The sequence below is a fragment of the Balaenoptera borealis genome (assembly GCF_965194805.1).
Source record: "Balaenoptera borealis genome assembly, chromosome: 19".
Lineage (NCBI taxonomy): Eukaryota > Metazoa > Chordata > Mammalia > Artiodactyla > Balaenopteridae > Balaenoptera > Balaenoptera borealis.
Window position 1 is genome coordinate 67,394,623 of NC_138878.1, and position 22,044 is coordinate 67,416,666.

General features: G+C 49.0%; 1 protein-coding gene across 3 annotated transcripts in view; it reads right to left on the reverse strand.

The window, feature by feature from the left end:
• Nucleotides 1-7,831: 7,831 nt before the first annotated feature.
• LOC309616884 (uncharacterized protein) overlaps nt 7,832-22,044 on the reverse strand; it is a 60,944-nt gene continuing 46,731 nt past the window's right edge. For all 3 annotated transcript variants that reach the window (XM_082368216.1, XM_082368215.1, XM_082368214.1), the window contains exons 10-14: nt 16,334-16,425; nt 13,763-13,868; nt 11,315-11,404; nt 9,255-9,346; nt 7,832-8,137 (exon numbers count right to left, since the gene is read on the reverse strand). In XM_082368216.1, coding sequence (XP_082224342.1) covers nt 7,955-8,137; nt 9,255-9,346; nt 11,315-11,404; nt 13,763-13,868; nt 16,334-16,425 — 563 coding nt within the window. In that variant the 3' untranslated portion in view covers nt 7,832-7,954. The remainder of the gene's footprint in view (nt 8,138-9,254; nt 9,347-11,314; nt 11,405-13,762; nt 13,869-16,333; nt 16,426-22,044) is intronic.

Consider the following 22,044-nt stretch of genomic DNA (forward strand, 5'->3'; position numbering starts at 1 on the left):
CATATCTCCTCCCTCTTGCGTCTTCCTCCCACCCTCCCTACCCCACCCCTCTAGGTGGTCACAAAGCACCGAGCTGATCTCCCCGTACTATGTGGCTGCTTCCCACTAGCTATCTCTTTTACATGTGGTACTGTATATAAGTCCGTGCCACTCTCTCACTTCGTCCCAGCTTACCCTTCACCCTCCCCGTGTCCTCAAGTCCATTCTCTATGTCTGCATCTTTATTCCTGTCCTGCCCCTAGGTTCTTCAGAACCTTTTTTTTTTTTTTTAGATTCCATATATATGTGTTAGCATACGGTATTTGTTTTTCTCTTTCTGACTTACTTCACTATGTAGGACAGACTCTAGGTCCGTCCACCTCACTGCAAATAACTCAATTTCGTTTCTTTTTATGGCTGAGTAATAGTCCATTGTATATATGTGCCACATCTTCTTTATCCATTCATCTGTCAATGGACACTTAGGTTGCTTCCATGTCCTGGCTGTGGTAAATAGACCTTCAATGAACATTGCAGTACATGACTCTTTTTGAATTATGGTTTTCTCAGGGTATATGCCAAGTAGTGGGATTGCTGGGTCTATGGTAGTTCTATTGTTAGTTTTTTAAGGAACCTCCATACTGTTCTCCATAGTGGCTGTATCAATTTACATTCCCACCAACAGTGCAAGAGGGTTCCCTTTTCTCCACACCCTCTCCAGCATTTATTGTTTGTAGATTTTTTCATGATAGCCATTCTGACTGGTGTGAGGTGATACCTCATTGTAGTTTTGATTTGCATTTCTCTAATGATTAGTGATGTTGAGCATTCTTTCATGTGTTTGCTGGCAATCTGTATAGCTTCTTTGGAGAAATGTCTGTTTAGGTCTTCTGCCCATTTTTGGATTGAGTTGTTTGTTGTTTTGATATTGAGCTGCATGAGCTGCTTGTAAATTTTGGAGATTAATCCTTTGTCAGTTGCTTCATTTGCAAATATTTTCTCCCATTCTGATGGTTGTCTTTTGGTCTTGTTTATGGTTTCCTTTGCTGTGCAAAAGCTTTTAAGTTTCATTAGGTCCCATTTGTTTATTTTTGTTTTTATTTCCATTACTCTCATAGTGTTCTGCCTATGTTTTCCTCTAAGAGTTTTATAGTCTCTGGACTTACATTTAGGTCTTTAATCCATTTTGAGTTTATTTTTGTGTGTGGTGTTCACCCACCAAATCTTTAATGCCATAAACCACATACACCCAGATAACCAGTGCAATTATTTAAATATTTATGAATAATTATATTGAATAATTATGAAAGCATGCATGTTTTCAGCGTCCTTCCACAATTTCTTTATGTATATATAAGTAGATATATATGTGTATGTATTTGTGCATTATACACACAGATGCGTCTGGTTATCATTGATATATATTATAAACGTGTATCTGTACTATAATATAGGTTTGTACATATATATCTGTAATACAAATAAATATATTTTAAAATATAAAATATTTTAAAAATATAAATATAATATATATCTTATAAATAAATTTAAAATGTAAAGATATAATACAATGTATAATATGACACTTGCACAATATGATATATACTGTAACATAAAATGTGTACTTAAGTAATATATAATACATCTATCATTATGATACATAGATTCACTATTACGTATAATTATATATTTGTCCAAAAATAATACATATATTTTTATGTTTGCAAAAATACTCATGGTCTTATTTCCTCCCTTTTTTATACAAAAGGTGGCAGACTTTGCACACTATTCTGTGCCTTCATTTTTTACTTACCAGTATACCTTGGAGAGGTTTCATATCAGTACAAAGAGAATTTGCTCACTGTTCTTGAACAGCTGTTTGGATTCTGTTGTATAGTTGTGACTTGATTTATTTAACCCATTCCTGACTACTGGGTGGTTGAGTTGTTTTCAGCCCTTTGCTACCAGTATTCAGTGCATAACTTTGACCTTCAGCGATTCCGCGGTGTGTAAATCTGCTAGGAAGATAAATCCCCTGGAGTGGAATCGCTGAGGCAAAGTGCACATGTGTGTGTCATTTTGATAGAGATTTCTAAATTGCGTTCCATAGACACTGTTGCAGCTTAGACCCCCCACCAGCCTGTGTGAGCAAGCCTGCATTCTCAGTGTTATATGATGCTTTTTCATATTTTCCAAAACCAAGGTTGAGAAACCCAAGGCAGTTCTAGTGTATGTTTCTTTTTTCATGAGCAAGGTAGAACATGTTTTCCTGTGTTTAGGAGCCATTTGTATTTAACTGAAGAATATTTATTGGGCGGGGGCTCAAGGTATGTGGGAAAAGCATACTGAAATGTGCAATAATTATTTTATGCATAATGATGTTCATGGTAGTGATGATAATGATGACATAATGGTTAATATTTCTTGACACAGACCTTGTACCCATCACAAAAATGAACTCAAAATGGATCACACACCTAAATGTAAAACCAAAACTTGAAAACTCCTGGAAGAAAACATAAGAGAAAAACCTATGACCTGAGATTTGGCGATGACTTTTTAGGTATACACGTGCAGACTCTTGCAGAGTCAAGCCTAGTCTCACAAAGTCGGAACACACAAACTCCTGGTGGGGGGATTCCCCAGAGGTGCCCTCCTGTGTATTTTATCTGGAAATCTACAATTCAGAGGTCATTTAAACTCTCTGAGCCTCAGTTTGTCTCTCCAGAGTGAAAGGACAGTAACTTATTAAATATAAGAATCAAATATGATTAAATACATGCGTAGTGGAGGAAAATTTTTTCCTCTACCCTCTTATGGTCCCTGGGTGGGTCTGAAAATTAACTAACAAAGACGATTAACAGGAGAAAAGCTTACAAGTTGTTTTAATATAACTTTTACATGACACAAGAGCCTTCCTAAGGAAATGAAGACCCAAAGAAACAGACCTGAGTATTTTATGCTAGGTTTGATAGGGCGTGGACAGTTGTGGAAGACTATAATAGGTTAAGGAATAGGAGGTCAGTGTAATAACTTGGTGGAAACTTAGCAAGGCCTGTGTGTTAGGATTCTTCTTGGAAGCGTTCCTTTTTCTTTGGAGGTAAGGATACTCCTTTCCTCCTGGTATAGGGAGGGAACGTCTCCCATGAGGGATTTATGACCTGTTTCAGGGAAGAAGGGGAAAGGCGAGCTGAGAGTTAATTTCCTGCTTTGGCTGTTTTCTCAAACCCCTTCGGCTTCAATATGCCAGGTGCCACATTTGGGGGTAGGGTATCCTGAACCAGATCACATGTCAAGTGATTGAAATAGTGTATGAGACCTGTACAGGCAATTTATGGGTTGGCTACGATTTTATTGTTATTAGGGGGTGAGTATCAGGAGACGGCTTCCTTCACCTCCTCGCCGGGGCTTCAGATTCCCTGCATCACTGTCGCTGTCGCTGTCCCCATACCCCCTGGACCCGTGCTCCTCTCCAGTCAGGAGGACAGAGCCCTCGCTGTCCCCCCCCCTGCTGGACCCTGCGTCCTGCCTTGTCCCTCCGGTCTTCTCTCCTCTAGGTGGCAGGAGGAATCCTCGGGAATCAGAGTCGCCTGTGCGCTCAACTGGACCAAGAGCTGCTGGCCGTCCTGGGGTGACTCCCTGGTCCTCCACGTGACTACCCGGCGCGCCCGCCACACGGGTCCCGGGTTCCTAGGCAGCGCCCCTTGAGCCCCCCCAGACCCTGAACGCACTTGGCGCGCGCTCTCAGGGAGCCTCCTCCCCTTCCCTCTGCAGCCCCTCAGCGCAATCCCACTGCCGCCCCGACCCGCATCAGCCCTCCAGCCCCGAGCACACGCAGACCCTTCAGAGCTGCAGCGGCGGGACTGCCCTCCCCTGCCGGGTTGTGACTTGGCGCGGGCTTCCCGGGGGGCAGGGGCGGGGCGGGCTAGCTCAGTGCTGGTCCCTGGCATCCTGCAGGAGGTCCAGAAAACGTGCCCGGGGACCGCGCAGGACAAAGGCGCGAAAGGAGCCTCTCACGACCACCGCCTCTCCCCTGTCCACATAGATACTCAGGTCGAGTGACTGAAACAGCGCCTGAAACAAAGTATACAAAGTTGTCCTGCTGGCTACAACTTATTGTTACTAGGGTTTGGAAATCTTGGTCCTGCACCTCCTCTTTGACCCCAGCGTCCCTGACTCACTGTCTCTGTTTCTGGGCGTTCCAGCTGGGCCTCAAATAGCCATCCTCCCCAGAGCGCCCCTCCCCGCCTCACCCCACCTGGACCCTGCCCTGGACCAGGTCTTCCAGGAGAACGGAAGTGCGAGTTGACAGGGAAGAGCCGCAGGTTATGCTTCCGAGCAGCAGAGACACAACAGCCTGGATGCCCGTGTCACGGGGGGGCGGGGGGGGGGTAGGGGGCTGCAGAATCATCAGACACACAGTGACCCCCAGCCACACTGTGGAGTTATTGGGATCGGAGCATGTATAGGTGCAGTTCTCCTAGATGCCGGCCACCAGTTTTCTCTTCTGAAGCGCTGCACCAATTTACCCTTCCACAACAATGCATGAGAGTTCCAGGGGTTCCACAGCCGCACCAACTCTCATATTTCCCCTCTAGTCATTCTGATGGATGTGTACTCGTACCACTGCAATCTGGTTTTGGAAAGCAAAACTTTAAAGAAATTTCTCAAGCTGGATAGGTTATAAATATCAACAAAATTAGAACTTCAGAAGTAGAAGCTGGAGTGAGAAAGAGGTTGTTTGTTTGTTTTTATAATGAATACACCTTGTTACTATTGGGGATTCTTATGAAATGTGTGTATTATCTGAAAGAGAAAACTCTCTATATGTCCTCCTATATTCTTGAGGTGAAGAAGCTGAAGGGTGATAATTTTACTACTCAGAAATGGGTGGATGCTTTCCTAAGTAACAGAGGGCTGTAAACTGGTGATAATCTTAAAAACAGCCAGCACGAAAGAACTGCCATAAATATCTTTTAAACTATGAAGGCACCAATACATGCATACAAGGAGGAAAATGAAAAGATGCTGGCTGAAGCAGCAACAGAAAAACCCTGGAGGAGGGGCACTGCAGATGGAGGAAACAGCCAGTGCCAAGGCCCTGAGTCAGGGTTTCTGTCGCTTGCCGCCCAAGGAGTCTGACACAGAGGATGCAGGACAAGGAAGAAGGGTGGGGATGAGAACGTGAGAGTGGAAGAATCTCTCGGGCTGGAGGAATGGAAAAGCATTTCTGGAAGGAAACTTGTCCTGCAGACTAGTCCCACCTCCCCGGGGGCGTATAGGGAGGGTTTCCCACGGAGATTGCAGTGCTATCTCTCCGGCTCACATGTGGAGGTGTGTCTCACGTTGATTCCACATCACCTCGCTGGGGGGCTCCAGGGACATCTCTCTCCCTGACACCAGGATCATCTCCTTGCTCCAACCTGGTGGTCAACTTTGGTTTGAAAACCTGATGCCCTGCTCCAAAGAAGGAAAGAAGGGTGAGATACCTCCCATCATGCAACCCAGACCAAATGTTTGCAAAGAAAGAAGACCAACCATGTGATTAAAAAAGGACCTCCAGAGAGAACGTGGGGAAACTCCCTCTCCAGCCTCCACATCCACCTTGACCTACCCCCACCTTCCACCCCACCAGCTCAAATTTCTAAGGATGGAGATCCAAGTAGTTCCCAGGCAGCAGAGCCCACCCCATTGAGTACATCAGCCAATCAGCTCATACCTCGTCTCTTTGGCCACTGTAACTGGTTAGCTGTGGTCATGTGATGAAGCCAGGTCCAATCAGATCAGGTCAGACTCCTGGGGGGAATACAAGCACCAAAATAGTCTACCATTCCTGTTGCAAGTGAATTAGAACACTGGTGCTCTTGGGGCTCCTGGAAGCTGTCTTGAGACCAGGAGCAGAGCCAACACCATCAAAACCCCAGTGCTAGAGGCCATTCTGGGCTGGAGCTCATCCGTGTCTTCTGGAAACTTTATAGCCTTTTGGAATCACCAGACCACCAAGCTCTGGCTAGCCCTGTCTGAACTGGGGGAGGCCGTCCTTACCCAGGGAGCTCAGGTTCCCATAGTTGTCGAGTAACACGTCCTTGTACAGGTCCTTCTGAGCCAGCTCCAGTAGGACCTGGGTGAAGGACATGGCCACGTCCTTGAAGATCACTGGTTCCTGTACCGCCAGACAGCATCCTTGTTCACCAAGGGACTGGTCCCCCACGCGGCCCAGGAGAGGACATGGAAATCCACTTGAAGTTGGGAATGTGTTCAGAATTGCATTGTGGTAGATTGCAAAAATGGCCAGAGTTTTCCACCCTGCCCCATGTCCATACCATTTGACATTTAAGTGTGCAGTGCCCTCCTGTTCTGAATCTGTGCTTGGCCATGAAAATTGCTTTGGCCAATAGGATCCTGGCAAAATGTGACTTAAGGAGAAGTTTGAAAAGTGCTTGAGAAACTGTTATTGGTTTCTCTCTTGTGCCCTGAACACTGCGTGGGGACGAACATGCCTAGGCAAGCCTGCTGGAGGATGAAAGATACCTAGAGCAGGGCCAGGTCTCCCCAGTCCCCCAAGAGAAGCCAGCCTAGGTGAGCTGAGGACCAGCACCCACCAGGCATCTGGAGGAGCCCAGAAACCTCAGCAGAGCCACCTCCACGACCCCTGTGGCTGTTGCTTCTAAAATTTACCAACTAAAGGATGCTCCCCACTCTCCAGTCCTACCTACAGTTCACCCTGAAAGGAATTCAGAGTGAAGATCCGGGTGAGGCATTCTATGCTCTGGGAAAAGGGGCGGAAATGGCCCTCAGATAGTTAGATATTTTCAGGAGAAAATATTATGAACCAAGATTCTTGCATCTTCCCATACTTAGAAAAGCACTAAAATCATTGACTGAGATGTCTGTTCTTCATGACCAACAGGAACCTTGTGCTGAGGTGTGTGCTTGATTGCATGGACCCCTTCTCCAAAATCACACAGAAACTGACCTCCTACCTACCGTTTGGAACAGTTCCTCAGAGCTCTCTGAGAGGCTATCTCCTGGTTCTAATCCTCAGTAAGTCCCCAAATAAAATTGAAATCCACCCCTCTCATGTTGTGCATTTTTACTTCAGTCGACAACTTCGACTTTGTGGTTGTTGGCATAGACTCTGGAGCCAGCCTCTTTGGGTTTGAATCTTGGCTTGGCTACTTATAATCTGTGTGACCTGAAGCAAGTGACATGAACTCTCTGTGCCTCTGTTCTCTTATCTTGGAAAGATGGATAATAACAGAACCAGCCATATGGTTGTGAGAATTAAGTGGATCAAAATGTGTAAAGACATTAGCTCAGTGCCTACCACATGGTCAGTGCTCGAAGGTTCATCATTCTAAATATTTGTGTAAAAATGGAGGCGATCCCAGTCAATGGGAGGGAGATACAGAATTGAAGAGTACATTTATTCACTCGTGTATTCATCACAGCCTGATGCCAGGGCTAAATTAACATAACAGACCTGGTCAGTGGTGGACATATTATCCATTCTCCTCTGCTGTAATAATAGAAGCTATTAGGTGAGCACAGGACTGCACTTCCCAGCATCTCTTGCAGCTAGATGTGGTCATGTGACTATGTTCTGGCCAATGAGGTTTAAGGAAAAGTGATCTGGGCATCTTGTAGGAGTTGCCCTTTGAAGCCCTAAAGTGTGTCTTCCCCTTCCCTCATCCTCCTCCCCTTCCCCTGAGCCACAATGTGGACGGGATGTGGGGGGTAAGCCCTCTCCAGCCACGTGGCACAGAGCACCAAGGTCAAAGGACCTTGGCTGCCCAACTCCACGGGGATGCAACACCCCAACCCTGGGAGTTTTACACACAGACCACAATCATGAGAGAGACATCAAGTTCGGTTTATTTAAGCAGCTGTATTTCGGGATTTTACATCACAGTAGCCCAGCATGCATGATTCCAGGGTGCTGAGTTAAGAGCAGGAAGCAGAGGGAGCTCAGGTATTAGGAAGCAGTGACAAAGCTGAGACAGCACAGGGGACATTCACACACCTTGATTTCACGAAACTCTAACACAGGCAGAGGCACAAAGGTGCAATTTGGGTCAGGTTTCGAAGGTTCAGGAGGAAATTGGGAATCAGAGTCAGAGTCATCCGGTTCCAAGTAATAGGTGAAGCAAACACTTGGCTGGAAGGAAAGAGAACAGAGAAGAAAGAAGAGAACGTTAGTGTCACACTAGTGACATTTTGGGGTCAGATCATTCTTTCGGGGAAGGGGGCATCCTGTACATTGCAGGATGTTGAGCACCATCAACATCATATATTATATATATTCATATTAGAGAAAAAATGCAAATAGAAAATGTGTTAACAATCGGTGGATTTGGATGACCTTTGTAGTGTTTTTATAAAGTCTTTGATTCTCACATTTCCTAATAAGAAAACCTCTTCAAAAGTCCTCCCCGGGACTGCTGCAGGCACTAACAGGAAAGGTGTTCTTGCGATCATCCTGACCCTGTGCCTCCCCTGACCTCTCCCCGCAGCACCCCTGGTTCCCCATCAGGGCCGCTCCAAACTCCCCTCCCACCTGTTAAGAATCCCAGAGACGGAGCAGACTCCTCATTGGCTAAGGTTGAGTCACGTGCCCAGCCCGGAACCAATCACAGGGAACCCTGGCATTGCCGGCTCTGATTGGTCAGGGGCATACCTGGAGCTGGTCTGCGGATGGGATCAGATCCATCCAAAGGGCATGGAGACAGGTGGTCCCCCCCAAAATCAAGTGTTTTAGCAAAAGAACGAGGAATGGTATCCAGGTGGACAAAGCCACAGCTGCCTGCCTCAGCAGGGACCGTTCCCTAATTCATTCCTTCATTTAATCAGCCCACATGTGTACAGTGCCTACCGCTGGTTACATCTGTTCTAGCCAGGGGGGATATGTCATTGAACAACAGAACATGTTCCTACCCCTTCAGAATGAACAAGCAAATACAAGGTATGCTCTCGGGTAGCAATAATTATCTGACAAATATTCAGCAAGGCAGGGGGTTGGGGCAAAAGTGAGCAAGGGAGGCTTCATGGAGGAGGTGACATTGGAGCAGAGGCAGGAATTAGGAAAGAGAAGGAAGCAGGAAAGAGGGCAGTATCTTCAAGGAAAACCATCCCTCACAGGTTGGGGCCACATCCTCGGGGGGACAAGGGGCACCCAGCCACCCAAGGGTCTCTGCTGGGCAGAGAGGGTGGTGGAAGTACCTGACCTCTCAGAACCCAGGAGCCTCTGGTCAAAGGGAGGAAACAAGCAGGCTTACCATGGGACAGAATGGCAGGACTTTGAATGACAGTCTTCCCTTCATTCCAGTGGACTTCTTCCGCGGCTCACCAGGGTTCTCAGGAAGCAGGGCTGAGAGAGGAGGAAAGAGGCATGAGGCCATCTTGCCCTCTGAGGCTTGAGAAACTCAATAATAATAAGATCTTCATCATGGAACCATTGACAAGAACTAACATGTGTTGAGTACTTGCTATGTGCCAGGTACGCATTTAAGTATTTTACACATCATAGCTAAATTGAGATGGCTGCTATCATCATCCCACTTTAGAGATGAGGAAACCAAGGCACAAAGGTTAGGACACTTGCTGGAGGTTTCACACAGAGCCTGCAGACATGCATTAAATTGCATCCCGAAGGCCCACAGGAAACAGAGAGGGCATGTCAGCAAGTGAAGGGGCTGGGGTAAGACAACAGGGGGCTCTGGAGATGGTGGCAGCCTGGGGAGCCCATGTCCAGGAGGAAGGGACAGCTGATATGCAGCTGTCTGTGGGGCTGCCTCTCCAGAAAGTTGCCTAGTTTCCCCATAGAAGACAGATGTCTTGATTTAGAGTGAAATCTCCTGATATTTCAAAGCTACCAACAAATCCAGATATTTTCTTAGAAACTCCTACAGTCCTGCTGGGAACAGAAATCGGTCTCTCTATGGAGGACCATTCAGTCAACCTGTCAAAATTACAAAATACACCCCTTTGATGCATCCATTTCAATTTTTAAACACATTATCATGGTTATACTCCTCTGTGTGCCATATGGCCCAACTATAATCCTACCTCTACTTGCATATATTGTCATCCTCAAAGATCGGGAATAACCCAAATGGCCACCTGTATGAACCAGGTTAAATAAACTAGAACACAGGACAGACAGACCATGGAATGTCAGGCAGCTGGAACACAAACTGGGCATGTTGTGGAGAAGGTTCCCCAAGATGGACAAGGGACATAGGGCTTAAGGTCAAAGACCCCGAGGTCAGACGCTTCAAGTCCCAGCATGGGCTAATCATCCATCCTTGTCACCCCTCAGATTTCCCATCTGCAAAATGGGGTAATCACTGTCCTTCCCTCACAGAGTTGTGAAGCACGAGTGATTGGGTGCTTGGAAAGCATTGGGACGGTGACTGGAAGATACTAAGTGCCAGATCAGAATTAAATGAAACAAGACAAAATGGGAACTGGCAGTGGCATATACAGTACACACAGTACATCAGACATAAATACATAGTAACAGGTACATACACATCCTTGTCTGTATGCGTGAGCATAGAACATTCTGGAAGATTGGACAAGAAGCTGGAAAGTAGCCACCTCTGGTAAGGGAGTAGGTAGCTAAAAAAGTGGCCTGTATCTTGTTTTGTATGATGGTTACACACAGCTATAGATGTGATGAAATACAAGTAAAAACACACATGGATTGTGCCAATATCCATGGGCTAGTTTTGATGCTGTACTATCATCATATAAAATAAAAATACTGGGGGAAATGGGATGAAGTGTCCATGGAACTTCTATGTACTATTACGGCAACTTCTTGTGAATATAAAATTATTGCAAAGTAAGATGTTTCAGAAAGGAAGCATCACAACAAAACCAACAACCCTCACTCATGTGTCCAAGCTACCCGCAGGATCCACAGGCTTCACAGGAATCACCCCACTCCTGCCAACCCTCTCTGCCAACTCCTTGGGTCAGGCCTCCTTCATCTTCCACCTGAATGACCCTGCAGTTCCTGACTTGGCAACTGGATGCAGGGCCAGTCCAGGCAGGTATCTGGGCCACAAAATGGAGCCCAGATTAATTCCAGCTCCCAAGAGACACCCCTGAAGACTCTGAGCAGGGGAGAGACAGGACCCACTGACATGAGGGGATGTCAGGGAGGTTCCATCTTGGGTGCCGCTCAGGGCCCTCCCTTCCCAGGAAGAGCAACTAGGAGATATTTGGGGTTGGGATCAGTCTTCAGGGTCAACCTTTCCTCATCAGCCCTACCCTGGAGACCCTCCCCACTGCCACCTGCACACAGATTTCCACCCCATGTGTGTCTCACCTCCTTTCTCGGGCGGCTTGGTCTGCACCTCCTCCGTTTCCTGGCCCTCGATGGTGCTGAGAGGTAGCATCGTGACACCACAGCTGCTCCCTATGGACAGCAGACCAGAGCAGTCAGTGCCTGGGCTGGGGACCCAGATGGCCCGGGTGTGAACCCCAGCACTGCTCTCAGGTGTCGGATGGACTCAGGCAGCTCCATCCCCTCCCCAAGTCTCCAGGTCCCCAACATCCAAGGGGAGTGTTGGCAATGCCTGCCTCCTAGAGCTGCTTCCAAGGCCCAGTGTGTGATTTGGGGAGAGCGACTGCCATGGTGCCCCTTTAAGGAAAAGAAGAAATATTATGACACAGAGTGCTGGGAATCATAGGTGAAGGTCAGTCAACTGGGTATCAAAAGGGCCTCTGGAGTCTGGCATACAGCAGGCACTCAATAAGTGCACCTCATGGTCAGCATTCCCAGTGCTGTATTTCAGGGCTGTCCTAAGGCTGTAAGTGATTAACTTGGCAGCTTAACCAAGTGATTCAGACCAGGACATCATTTCCCTGACCTCGGGGGCTTCTTCTGGTACAGGATGCTTAAGTGATTGCCTCTCAGGACTGCTGTGAAGACGAGGGGGCCGGTCCACAGACCCCTCACCACAGCCCCCGGGGAGCGGCCAGCACTGCTGCAACGGGGCCTAGCAGCAGGCTCAGCTGTGGGGTCCTGGGGCCCCGCCTGCACCCCAGCTTTACCCTGGGCAGGGCTTGGGCCAGTGTGTCTGGAGGGTGCACTGGGGGTATTCCAACCTGCCGGTCACTAGCCGAGAGATCTCAAGGATCAAGCTCGCCAGATTTAACAACAATATTACAACAAATACACAGCAAACTGAGATTTGAATTTGAGACAGGCAAATCATATTTTAGCATGATAGGTCCCAAACACCTCATGGTAAATGTCTACATAAAAATCATTTATTTAACATACGAAGTTATGTTTAAGAATACCCAAGTGTCATGAAATATTTGGGACATAATTATACCCAAAGGTAATTCATTATTTGTCTGAAATTCAAATTTAAGTAAGCATCCTGTATTTTACCTGGCAAGCCCCATTTCAGAGGTTCTTTAACCTCTTGGGCTGTCAGCTTTCCTCTCCAGAAAAATGAGTAAACTTAATTATTAAACATGAGGATTAATGAACACACACACATACATACACACTGACAACACACTATCTAGAAAATTAGAGTCAACATCTCTTCCTGTAAACCTTTTTAAGAATCGTAAGATGCAATCACAGACTCTCACTCGTAATCATGCAAATACAAGATGCATCAATTTGTGGGAACACCCAGCCAGACAGACACACACACAATTGTTGGAAACACACATTTTCAGATGAACACTGAGGAAACCAGGGCATGACGACACAAGCACACCTGCAGACACACTCCAGGGAAACTCTGAGACCCCCGCCACTCAGGCGGGCAGGCCTGTTAGTTAGTACTGAATGCCCTCCTCACACAAAGTCCTGGACATACGTGCGCGCGCGCACACACACACACACACACACACACACACACACCCTCCGGCCACCCACAAACGCAGACCCACAGGCTGAAATCACACATCACCCTCTCCAACATAATTTCCCTCTGCCTACACCCGGGGCCCAAGCTCATTCTCCCCCAGGGCCCATCCGCAGAGGCCGCCGCTCTACGATAAGCGCGCCCAGCCCACCCCCGGCCCCCACCCGCAGCACGCAGGCGCACAGAAGCGCTGGAGACTCAAAACCTGTTTTCCAAGCGCCCTTTTCATTTGCTAACCTGCTTATGCGTCCTTAGTGAACCCCCAACCCATCTGGAGGGACTCCCCGCCCCTCCCGACCGCCCAAACTACCCTCTGGACTCTCCCCCAAATCATTTTCCTATGTTCCATTAAGCGAATTCGTTACCTGACCCCCTGATACCCAACTGACCTCTGTGGTGTGCAGAGCAAACCTGTTCCGCCCGCCTCCTCCATCCAACTACAAAGTCCCCCGTACGCCCCTCCTACCCCCTAAACCTCAGGACCAGGACCCGGGCGCCTCCCCCACCTGTCCTGGACGGAGTCCCCGCCACCCCTACTACTGACACCCCAGCCTCCTCTGTCCCCTCCACTCTTCCCTCCTCCCAGTGGCCAGAGAAATCCTCGGACCTGGAGTCGCCCCGCGGCTCACGAGGACCTGAGCGTCCCGACCGCCCTCAGGGGAGACGCGGGCTCCTCAAGGGGCCCCACCGCGCGCACCGTCGGGTCTCAGGGGCTCCTAGGCAGCAGCTCCTGCGCCCCACTCCCCAGAATTCACCCGCGCGTCCTCCCTGGGCGCGCCGCTCTCCCCGCGGAGACCCCGCAGCGCCGTCCCGCCGCCCCCCGCCCCGCGCTGCGCCCCCGCCCCATGGCGCAGACCCTTCGGAGCTGCGGCCGCGGGACTGACCTCCGGACCCGGGTTCCGGCGGCGCCGCTGGGCAGGAGCGGGCGGGCTTGCTCAGTGCTTGTCCTTGGCGCCCGCGCAGCGCTGGCTCCGAAGATGTCCAGGGAATCTGTGGACAAACTCGCAGGAATGAACAGAGCTGAGTCGCTAAGCGTCACGCAAAGCACCCCCCGCCATCCCCGGCCCCAAACACAAGTCACGTGGTTAAAACAGTCTCTGACACCAGCACAGGTTTCAGAGTGTTCCCTTCAGTTTCATTATTGGGGGAGGTCAGGGGCCTCCTCATCCTCATTGGTTAGAGAAACCGATATAAAAGGTCGCCAATGGCACGTTTTAGGTGGAAGAGAATCAGTTGTTCAGGTAATAAGGGTAAGTAGTGTTTCTTAAACTTCTTACTGAAATATGAAGAAACGCACGCCACACACATAGACACACATGTATGTAGCATGTGTGCTGGACCCAAACACAAAATATCTTTTACACTGCATCACAGTCACAGCAGTTTGTTTCCCTCCTTCTTCTAACTATTCTCACACTTTCACCCATATTGATTTCAGTCTGGCATCTATTCAAAGCAAGATCAGTCACCTTTGTTGTCAAGGATGTCATGGCGAATAGTTTAGCCTTTGTGCACCATCAGGTCTGTGTCACAGCTACTGGACTTTGCAGGAAAGCAGCCCAGACTCTACCTAAGGATGGACGTGGCTGTGCTAATGAGCCCTTATTCACACTACAGGCTGTGGGCTGCATGGCCAGAGTCTGCCCACTCCTGACCCAGAGAATTTTCTGTGCCAGCTCCTGCAGTAGAGGAAGCCAAGCTGCTCTCTGGCAAAAGAGCAGTTTGGGCAGAAATGTGAATAGATACACTTTGTTGTTTTTCTTTTAAAAAAGAAATACTTTATGAAGATATAGATCCTGAGAATCAAAAGAGTGTAATATAAAAATAGCCATTGAGTCTTGATTATGTACAAAATTTGAAATAACAACCTTAAAATAAAAAAGCTCTCACCAAGCCCATATCCTCACTTTCTGGTGGCTACACTGTGTGATAATTCTGATAATATAAGATATCTAACCCAGTCCTGAGACAGAACCTTCTGTGACCATGGCAATGTTCTGTATCTGCAGTGTCCAGTACGGTAGCCACTGGTCACATTTGGCCACTGAAACCTGCCCTGAGTGGCTGAGAAACCGTGTTTTGAATTTTTTTTAAGATTGATTCATTTACATTGAAGTAGCCTCAGGCAGTTAGTTAGTGATTACTGTGTTGCAGAGCAAGAAAATTATACCTGAATTCCTTCTCACATGCAAAACCTCATGTGCATCTAGATGTGATGTCCTGAGAAGGACAGGGCATCACTTAGGTGGTATTGAAGAGATCATAGCTTACCCTGAATCTCATTGGGGGAAAAGGTAAAAAACAACCACATAGAACAACGACAAAAAACATTAGTATGAGGCAGGATGTGACTCTGGTCTTCAAAACCACACTATATAAGAGAATATTCTATTTCTAAGGTGATACACACTGAGGAATATATACATATATATATAACATACATATTATATACATATAATATACATATTATATTTACAAGAGAAAACATACCAACAGAAAAATATTAACAATTGGTGAATTTGGATGATCTTTGTACTGCTTTGCAAAATCTGTGACTCTTACATTCTTTTGTAATAACATTTCTAGAGAGTCCTCCCTTGGACTGCTGCAGGCACTAATAGGAAACGTGTTCTTGAGAGCATCCTGACCCTGTGCCTCCCCTGACCTCTCCCCGCGGCACCCCTGGTTCCCCATCTGGGCCGCTCCAAACGCCCCTCCCACCTGTTAAGAATCCCAGAGACAGAGCAGCCGCCTCATTGGCCAAGGTTGAGTCACGTGCCCAGCCTGGAACAATCACGGGGAACCTTGGCATTGCTGGCTCTGATTGGTCAGGGGCATACCTGGAGCTGGTCTGAGGATGGGATCAGATCCATCTGAAGGGCATGGAGACAGGTGGTCCCCCAAGAAAAATAAAGGGTGTTAGTAGGAGAAGGAGGAATGGTGTCCAGGTGGACAAAGCCACAGCTGCCTACGCAGGAGGGACCTTTACGTAATTCATTCCCTCACTTAATCAGCCCATGTGTATACAGTGCCTAAGGCTGGATACATCTGTTCTAGGCCATTGAACAACAGAGGAGGTTGCTGCTCCCCAAGAACCGCTCTAGTAGGGAACACAGATGATGAACACACAGATACAGGTATGCTCTCAGGTAGCAATAATAACGCTGAAGAAATTGAGCAAAGCAAGGGGTTAGGGAGAAATGAGGCAAAAGTGAGCAAGAGAGGCTTCATGGAGGAGGTGACATTGGAGCAGAGGCAGGAATTAGGAAAGAAAAGAAGGCAGGAAAGCAGGCAGCATCTTCAAGGAAAACTGTCCCCCACAGGATGGGTCCACATCTGGCATGAGGGAGGGACAAGGGGCACCGAGCCACCCAAGGGTCTCTGCTGGGCGAAGGAAGTTCCTGATCTCTCAGAACTCAGGAGTCTGGTCAAAGGGAGGAAACAAACAGGCTTACCACAGGACAGAACGGCAGGACTCTGAATAACATTGTTCCCTTCATTCTGATGGGCTTCTTTGGTGGATCATCAGGGTTCTCAGAAAGCAGGACTGAGGGAGGAGGAAAGAGGCATGAGGCCATCTTGCCCTCTGAGGCTTGAGAAACTCAATAATAATAAAATCTTCATTATGAAACCATTGGCAAGAGCTAATATGTGTGGAGTAGTTTCCTTGTGCCAGGCACGCATTTAAATATTTTACACATCATAGCTTATTTGGTTGTTCATAATATCTCTCTGAGATGGCTACTCTCATCATCCCACTTTAGAGATGAGGAAACCAAAGCACAGAGAAGTTAGGACACTTGCTGGAGGTTGCACAGCAGTGCCTGCGGACATGCATTAAATTGCAGCCAAAGGTCCACAGGGAACAGACAGGGAATGCCAGTAGGTGAAGGGGCTGGGGTAAGACAACAGGGGTGTCCAGGCCACAAAAAGGAGCCCAAATTCATTCAGCTCCCAGGAGATCCCTGCAGCCTCTGAGCAGGGCAGTGACAGGATGCACTGACATCAGGTGATGTCAGGGAGTTCCATCCTGGGTTTCCTTCAAGGCACCCCCTCCCCAGGAAGAGCCAGTGGGAGATACTTGGGGTTGGGATCAGTCAGTCTTCAGGGTCAATACTTCCCCATTAGCCTTACCCTGGAGACCCTCCCCACTCCCACCTGCCCACAGTTTTCCACCCCATGTGTGTCTCACCTCCTTTCTCCGGCGGCTTGGTCTGCACCTCCTCCGTTTCCTGGCCCTCGATGGTGCTGAGAGGTAGCATCGTGACACCACAGGTGCTCCCTATGGACAGGAGACCAGAGCAGTCAGTGCCTGGGCTGGGGACCCAGATGGCCCGGGTGTGAACCCCAGCACTGCTCTCAGGTGTCGGAGGGACTCAGATGGCTCCCCAAGTCTTGAGATCCCCAACATCCAAGGGGAGTGTTGGCAATGCCTCCCTCTAGTGTTCTTCCAAGGCCCAGTGCGTGATCTGGGGAGAGCATTTGGCATGGCACCTGGCAAGGGCAAGGGCAGGGGTCATGGGTCTGGTGTTTATGCCCCTTTAAGAAAAACAAGAAATATTATGACACGAAGTGCGGGGACCCTGAAGGTGAATGTCAGTTAACTGGATATCAAAAGGGCCTCTGGTGTCTGGCATATACAGCAGGCACTGGGCCTCTGGTGTCTGGCATATACAGCAGGCACTGGGCCTCTGGTGTCTGGCATACAGTAGGCACTAAATAAGCACACTCATGGCCAGCATTCCCAGTGCTGTATTTCAGCCCGGTCCTAAGGCTACACTGCAGCTTGACCAAATGGTTCAGACCAGGACCTCTCTTCCCTGTCCTCAGGGGCCTCTTCTGGTACAGGATGCTTAAGTGACTGACTCTCAGGACTGCTGTGAAGACGAGGGGGCCGGTCCACAGACCCCTCACCACAGCCCCCGGGGAGCGGCCAGCACTGCTGCAACGGTGCCTAGCAGCAGGCTCAGCTGTGGGGTCCTGGGGCCCCGCCTGCACCCCAGCTTTACCCTGGGCGGGACTTGGGCCAGTGTGTCTGGAGGGTGCACTGAGCGGTTCCAGCCTGCCGGTCACTGGCCGAGAGATCTCAAGGATCAAGCTCGCCAGATTTAACAACAACAAGATTACAAGAAATACACAGCAAACTGAGATTTGAATTTCAGATACACAAAACATTTTTTAGTATAAGTATGTTCAAACACTGCATGGGTCATGTCTACATAAAAATCATTTTTTATTTAGTTTTCTAAATTATGTTTAAGTATAGGCAAGTCCCATGAAATATTTGGGACATGCTTATACCCAAAGGTAATTCATTATTTGTCTAAAGTTCAAATTTAAGAAACCATCCTGTATTTTACCTGGCAAGCCCCGATTCTGGGGTTATTTAACCTCTTGTGCTGTCAGTTTTCCCCTCCATGAAAATGAAGACTATAAATGATTAAACATGACGATTAAATATGATTAAATATGCACACATACTCAGAACATATTATCTGGTAACTTAGAGTCAACACCTCTCCCTCTAAGCCTTTTTAAGAAGCATGAGACCCATCACAGACCCTCACACATAATCGTGCAAATACAAGGTGCGTCAAAGAGCGGGAACACCTGGCCTGATAAACACACACACAATTGTTAGAGACACACATTTTCAGATGAGCGCTGGGGAAACCAGGGCATGACCACGCAAGCACACCTGCAGACACGCTCCAGGGCAACTCAGAGACCCCCGCCTCCTCCGTGGGCAGGCGTGCTTGTCAGTACTGAATGCCCTCCTCACAGGCAGTCCTGGACATGCACACGCACACACACACACACACACTCGGGGCACACACAACTGCAGACGCAGAAACTGAAAATACACGTCACCCTCTCCAACACAGTTTCCCTCTGGCTGACACCCAGGGCCCACCCCCAGTTTCACCCAGGGCCCACCCCCCCGAGGCTGCCCCTCAAAGATGCGCGCCCCAAACAGGCTCCCTGCCCCCACCCGCAGCACGCAGGCGCACAGAAGCGCTGGAGGCTCAAAAGCTGTTTTCCAAAGGCCCTTCTCATCTGCAAACCTCTTATGCGTCTCAGCGAACCCCCCAACACAACCGGAGGGGCTCCCCCCGCTCCTCATCCCTCAAACTACCCTCTGGACCCCCTGCAGTCTCATTTTCCGATTCTCTGCTTGGCCGGTTCGCTACCTGACCCCCCGATACCCGAGCGGCCTCTCTGGTGTGCAGAGCAAACCTGTTCCGCCCGCCTCCTCCATCCAACTACAAAGTCCCCCGTCCGCCCCTCCTGCCCCCTAAACCTCAGGACCAGGACCCGGGCGCCTCCCCCACCTGTCCTGGACGGAGTCCCCGCCACCCCTACTACTGACACCCCAGCCTCCTCTGTCCCCTCCACTCTTCCCTCCTCCCAGTGGCCAGAGAAATCCTCGGACCTGGAGTCGCCCTGCGGCTCACGAGGACCTGAGCGTCCCGACCGCCCTCAGGGGAGACGCGGGCTCCTCAAGGGGCCCCACCGCGCGCACCGTCGGGTCTCAGGGGCTCCTAGACAGCAGCTCCTGCGCCCCACTCCCCAGAATTCACCCGCGCGTCCTCCCTGGGCGCGCCGCTCTCCCCGCGGAGACCCCGCAGCGCCGTCCCGCCGCCCCCCGCCCGCGCTGCGCCCCCGCCCCATGGCGCAGACCCTTCGGAGCTGCGGCCGCGGGACTGACCTCCGGACCCGGGTTCCGGCGGCGCCGCTGGGCAGGAGCGGGCGGGCTTGCTCAGTGCTTGTCCTTGGCGCCCGCGCAGCGCTGGCTCCGGAGATGCCCGGGGACGCGGTGGACAAACTCGCGCGAATGAACAGGGCTGAGCTGCTCGGCGACACGCACACCCCCCAACCCCCGCCCGCAAACACAAGTCAGGTGGTTAAAACTGTCTCTGACACCAGCACAGGCGTCAGAGTGTTCGCTGCGATTCCGTTGTTAGTGGGGAGGGTCGGGGGCCTCTTCGCCTCGTTCGTTAGGGAAAGCAATTTAGGAGGTCGCCCTGGGCAGGTTTTCAGTGGTTGAGAATTACTTGTGCAGGTAATAAGAGTACGTAGTATTTCTAAACTTGTTCTTCGAATATGAGCAAACACACGCCACACACGGAGGAACACATGTATGTAGCATGTGCCCTGGACTCAGACACAAAATATCTTTTACACGGTGCATCACAGTTGCAATAGTTCACGATTTTCCCTCCTTTTTCTAACCATTCTCACACCTTCACCCGTATTGATTTCAGTTTGGCATCTATTCGAAGCAAGGTCAGTCACCTTTCTTGTCAAGGATGTCATGGCAAATACTTTAGAATTCTGGGCCATCGGGTCTGTGTAGCAGCTACTCTGCTTTGCATGAAAGCAGCCCAGACGTTAGGTAAAGAATGGGTGTACTTGTGGCAATGAGCCCTTATTTACACAACAGGCTGTGGGCTGGATGACCAGAGTCTGCCCATCCCTGACCTAGAGAATTTTTTTGTGCCAGACCCTGGAGTAGATAAAGCCAAGAAGTTCCTGTAAAAAGTGTTGTTTGGACAGAAATGCGAACATATATACTTTAAAAAAAAAAGAAATATTTTATGAAAATTTGAATCCTGTGGATTGAAAGAGTGTAATATAAAAATAAGAATAGATTCTTGATATATGTGCAAAATTTGAAATAACAACCTTTAAAAACACCTCTCATAAGCCTCGGGTTTCTCTCCTACAAATTGGGGATCATATTAGTTCCTATTTCATAGGACTCTGGTGTAGGTTACATAAGATCTTCTATGCTCAGCACCATACCTGACAGGTGGAAAGTGCCCAGGAAATGTTAGCATTTATCTACATTATCAGTAACCGACTGGTTAATCTGCCCCAGGCAGAGGGGTTGTCCTGCGGGCAGGGCACTGGCCACGCTGAGACTCAAACTGCCCAGAAGACCGTGCATGGAGCCAGGAGTCTCCAAGAGCCATTGATAAGATGTTCCATCTGGCTGTGCTTCTTCAGTCTCTCACAGCACCAAGCCCACATCCTCACTTTCTGGGGGCTACACTTTGTGATAATTCTGATAGCCTACGAGATTTAAAGCAGTCCTGAGACAGACCATTCTATGACTTTGGAAATTTTCTGCATCTGCACTGTCCAGTGCAGTAGCCACTGGCCAGGTTTGGCCACGGAAGCGTTCGTGGAGCAGCCGAGAAACTCTGTTTTGAATGTTATACAAGATTGATTCGTTTACACTGAAGTAGCCTCATGCAGCTAGTTAGTGATTACTGTGTTGGAGAGCAAGAAAATTAAACCTGAATTCCTTCTCAAATGCAATTCTCTGTAATGATACTATTGACATTGACATTTGGGGCCGGAACATTCTCTGTGCAGGGGGTTTCCTGGTGTATTGCACCATGTTTAGAGGATCCTTGGTCTCTATCGATTACAACCTAGTAGCAACACCAATTTTGGACAACCAGAAATATCCCCAAACTTGCAGGGAAATTCCAGGAGGGGGCGGTGGAGTATCACCCCAAATGAGAACGTCTGGTCTACCAGAAAACTTCTGAGGAGAAGTGAAGGAAATCTCCACCCACATAGGTTCCCTCATTTTACCTGCACTGGGGGTTGTGCGTGCATTCCAGCTAAAGGTCTTTTCACACCGGGAGAGTTTACAGTCTTTTCCAACATGAATTTTCTGGTGGTGCGTCAGGGAGGAGACCTGCCCGAAGGACCCCACCTTTGGTGCATGCACACGGCTTCCCTGCGGTGTGGAATTTCCCGTGATTATTAAGAGTCGAGCCTTCAGTGAAAGCTTTCCCACACTCAGGACACCTGTAGGGTTTCTATCTGGGAAGCATGCTCTGATGTCTCTGAACACTTGACTCACACAGGAAGTCTTTCCTCATCCCTCACACTGATAACATATCCTCCCAGAGACTTTTCTGACTCTTGAGAAGGGCCACCTGGCAGGTGGAGGCTCTCCCACATTCCTGGCTTCCTTCCCAGGTGCCTGGCTGGTGAATCCTCTTGTGTTCTGACAGGTGGGAGTTGATGCAACTTGCGGATATGATCACAATCCTGCCTTGTGTTAGGTTGCAAACATGGCCCCAGTTTTTTACCCTCCCCCATGTCCAAACCTGTTGCCCCCTAAGTGTGTAGTGCCCTCCTCTTC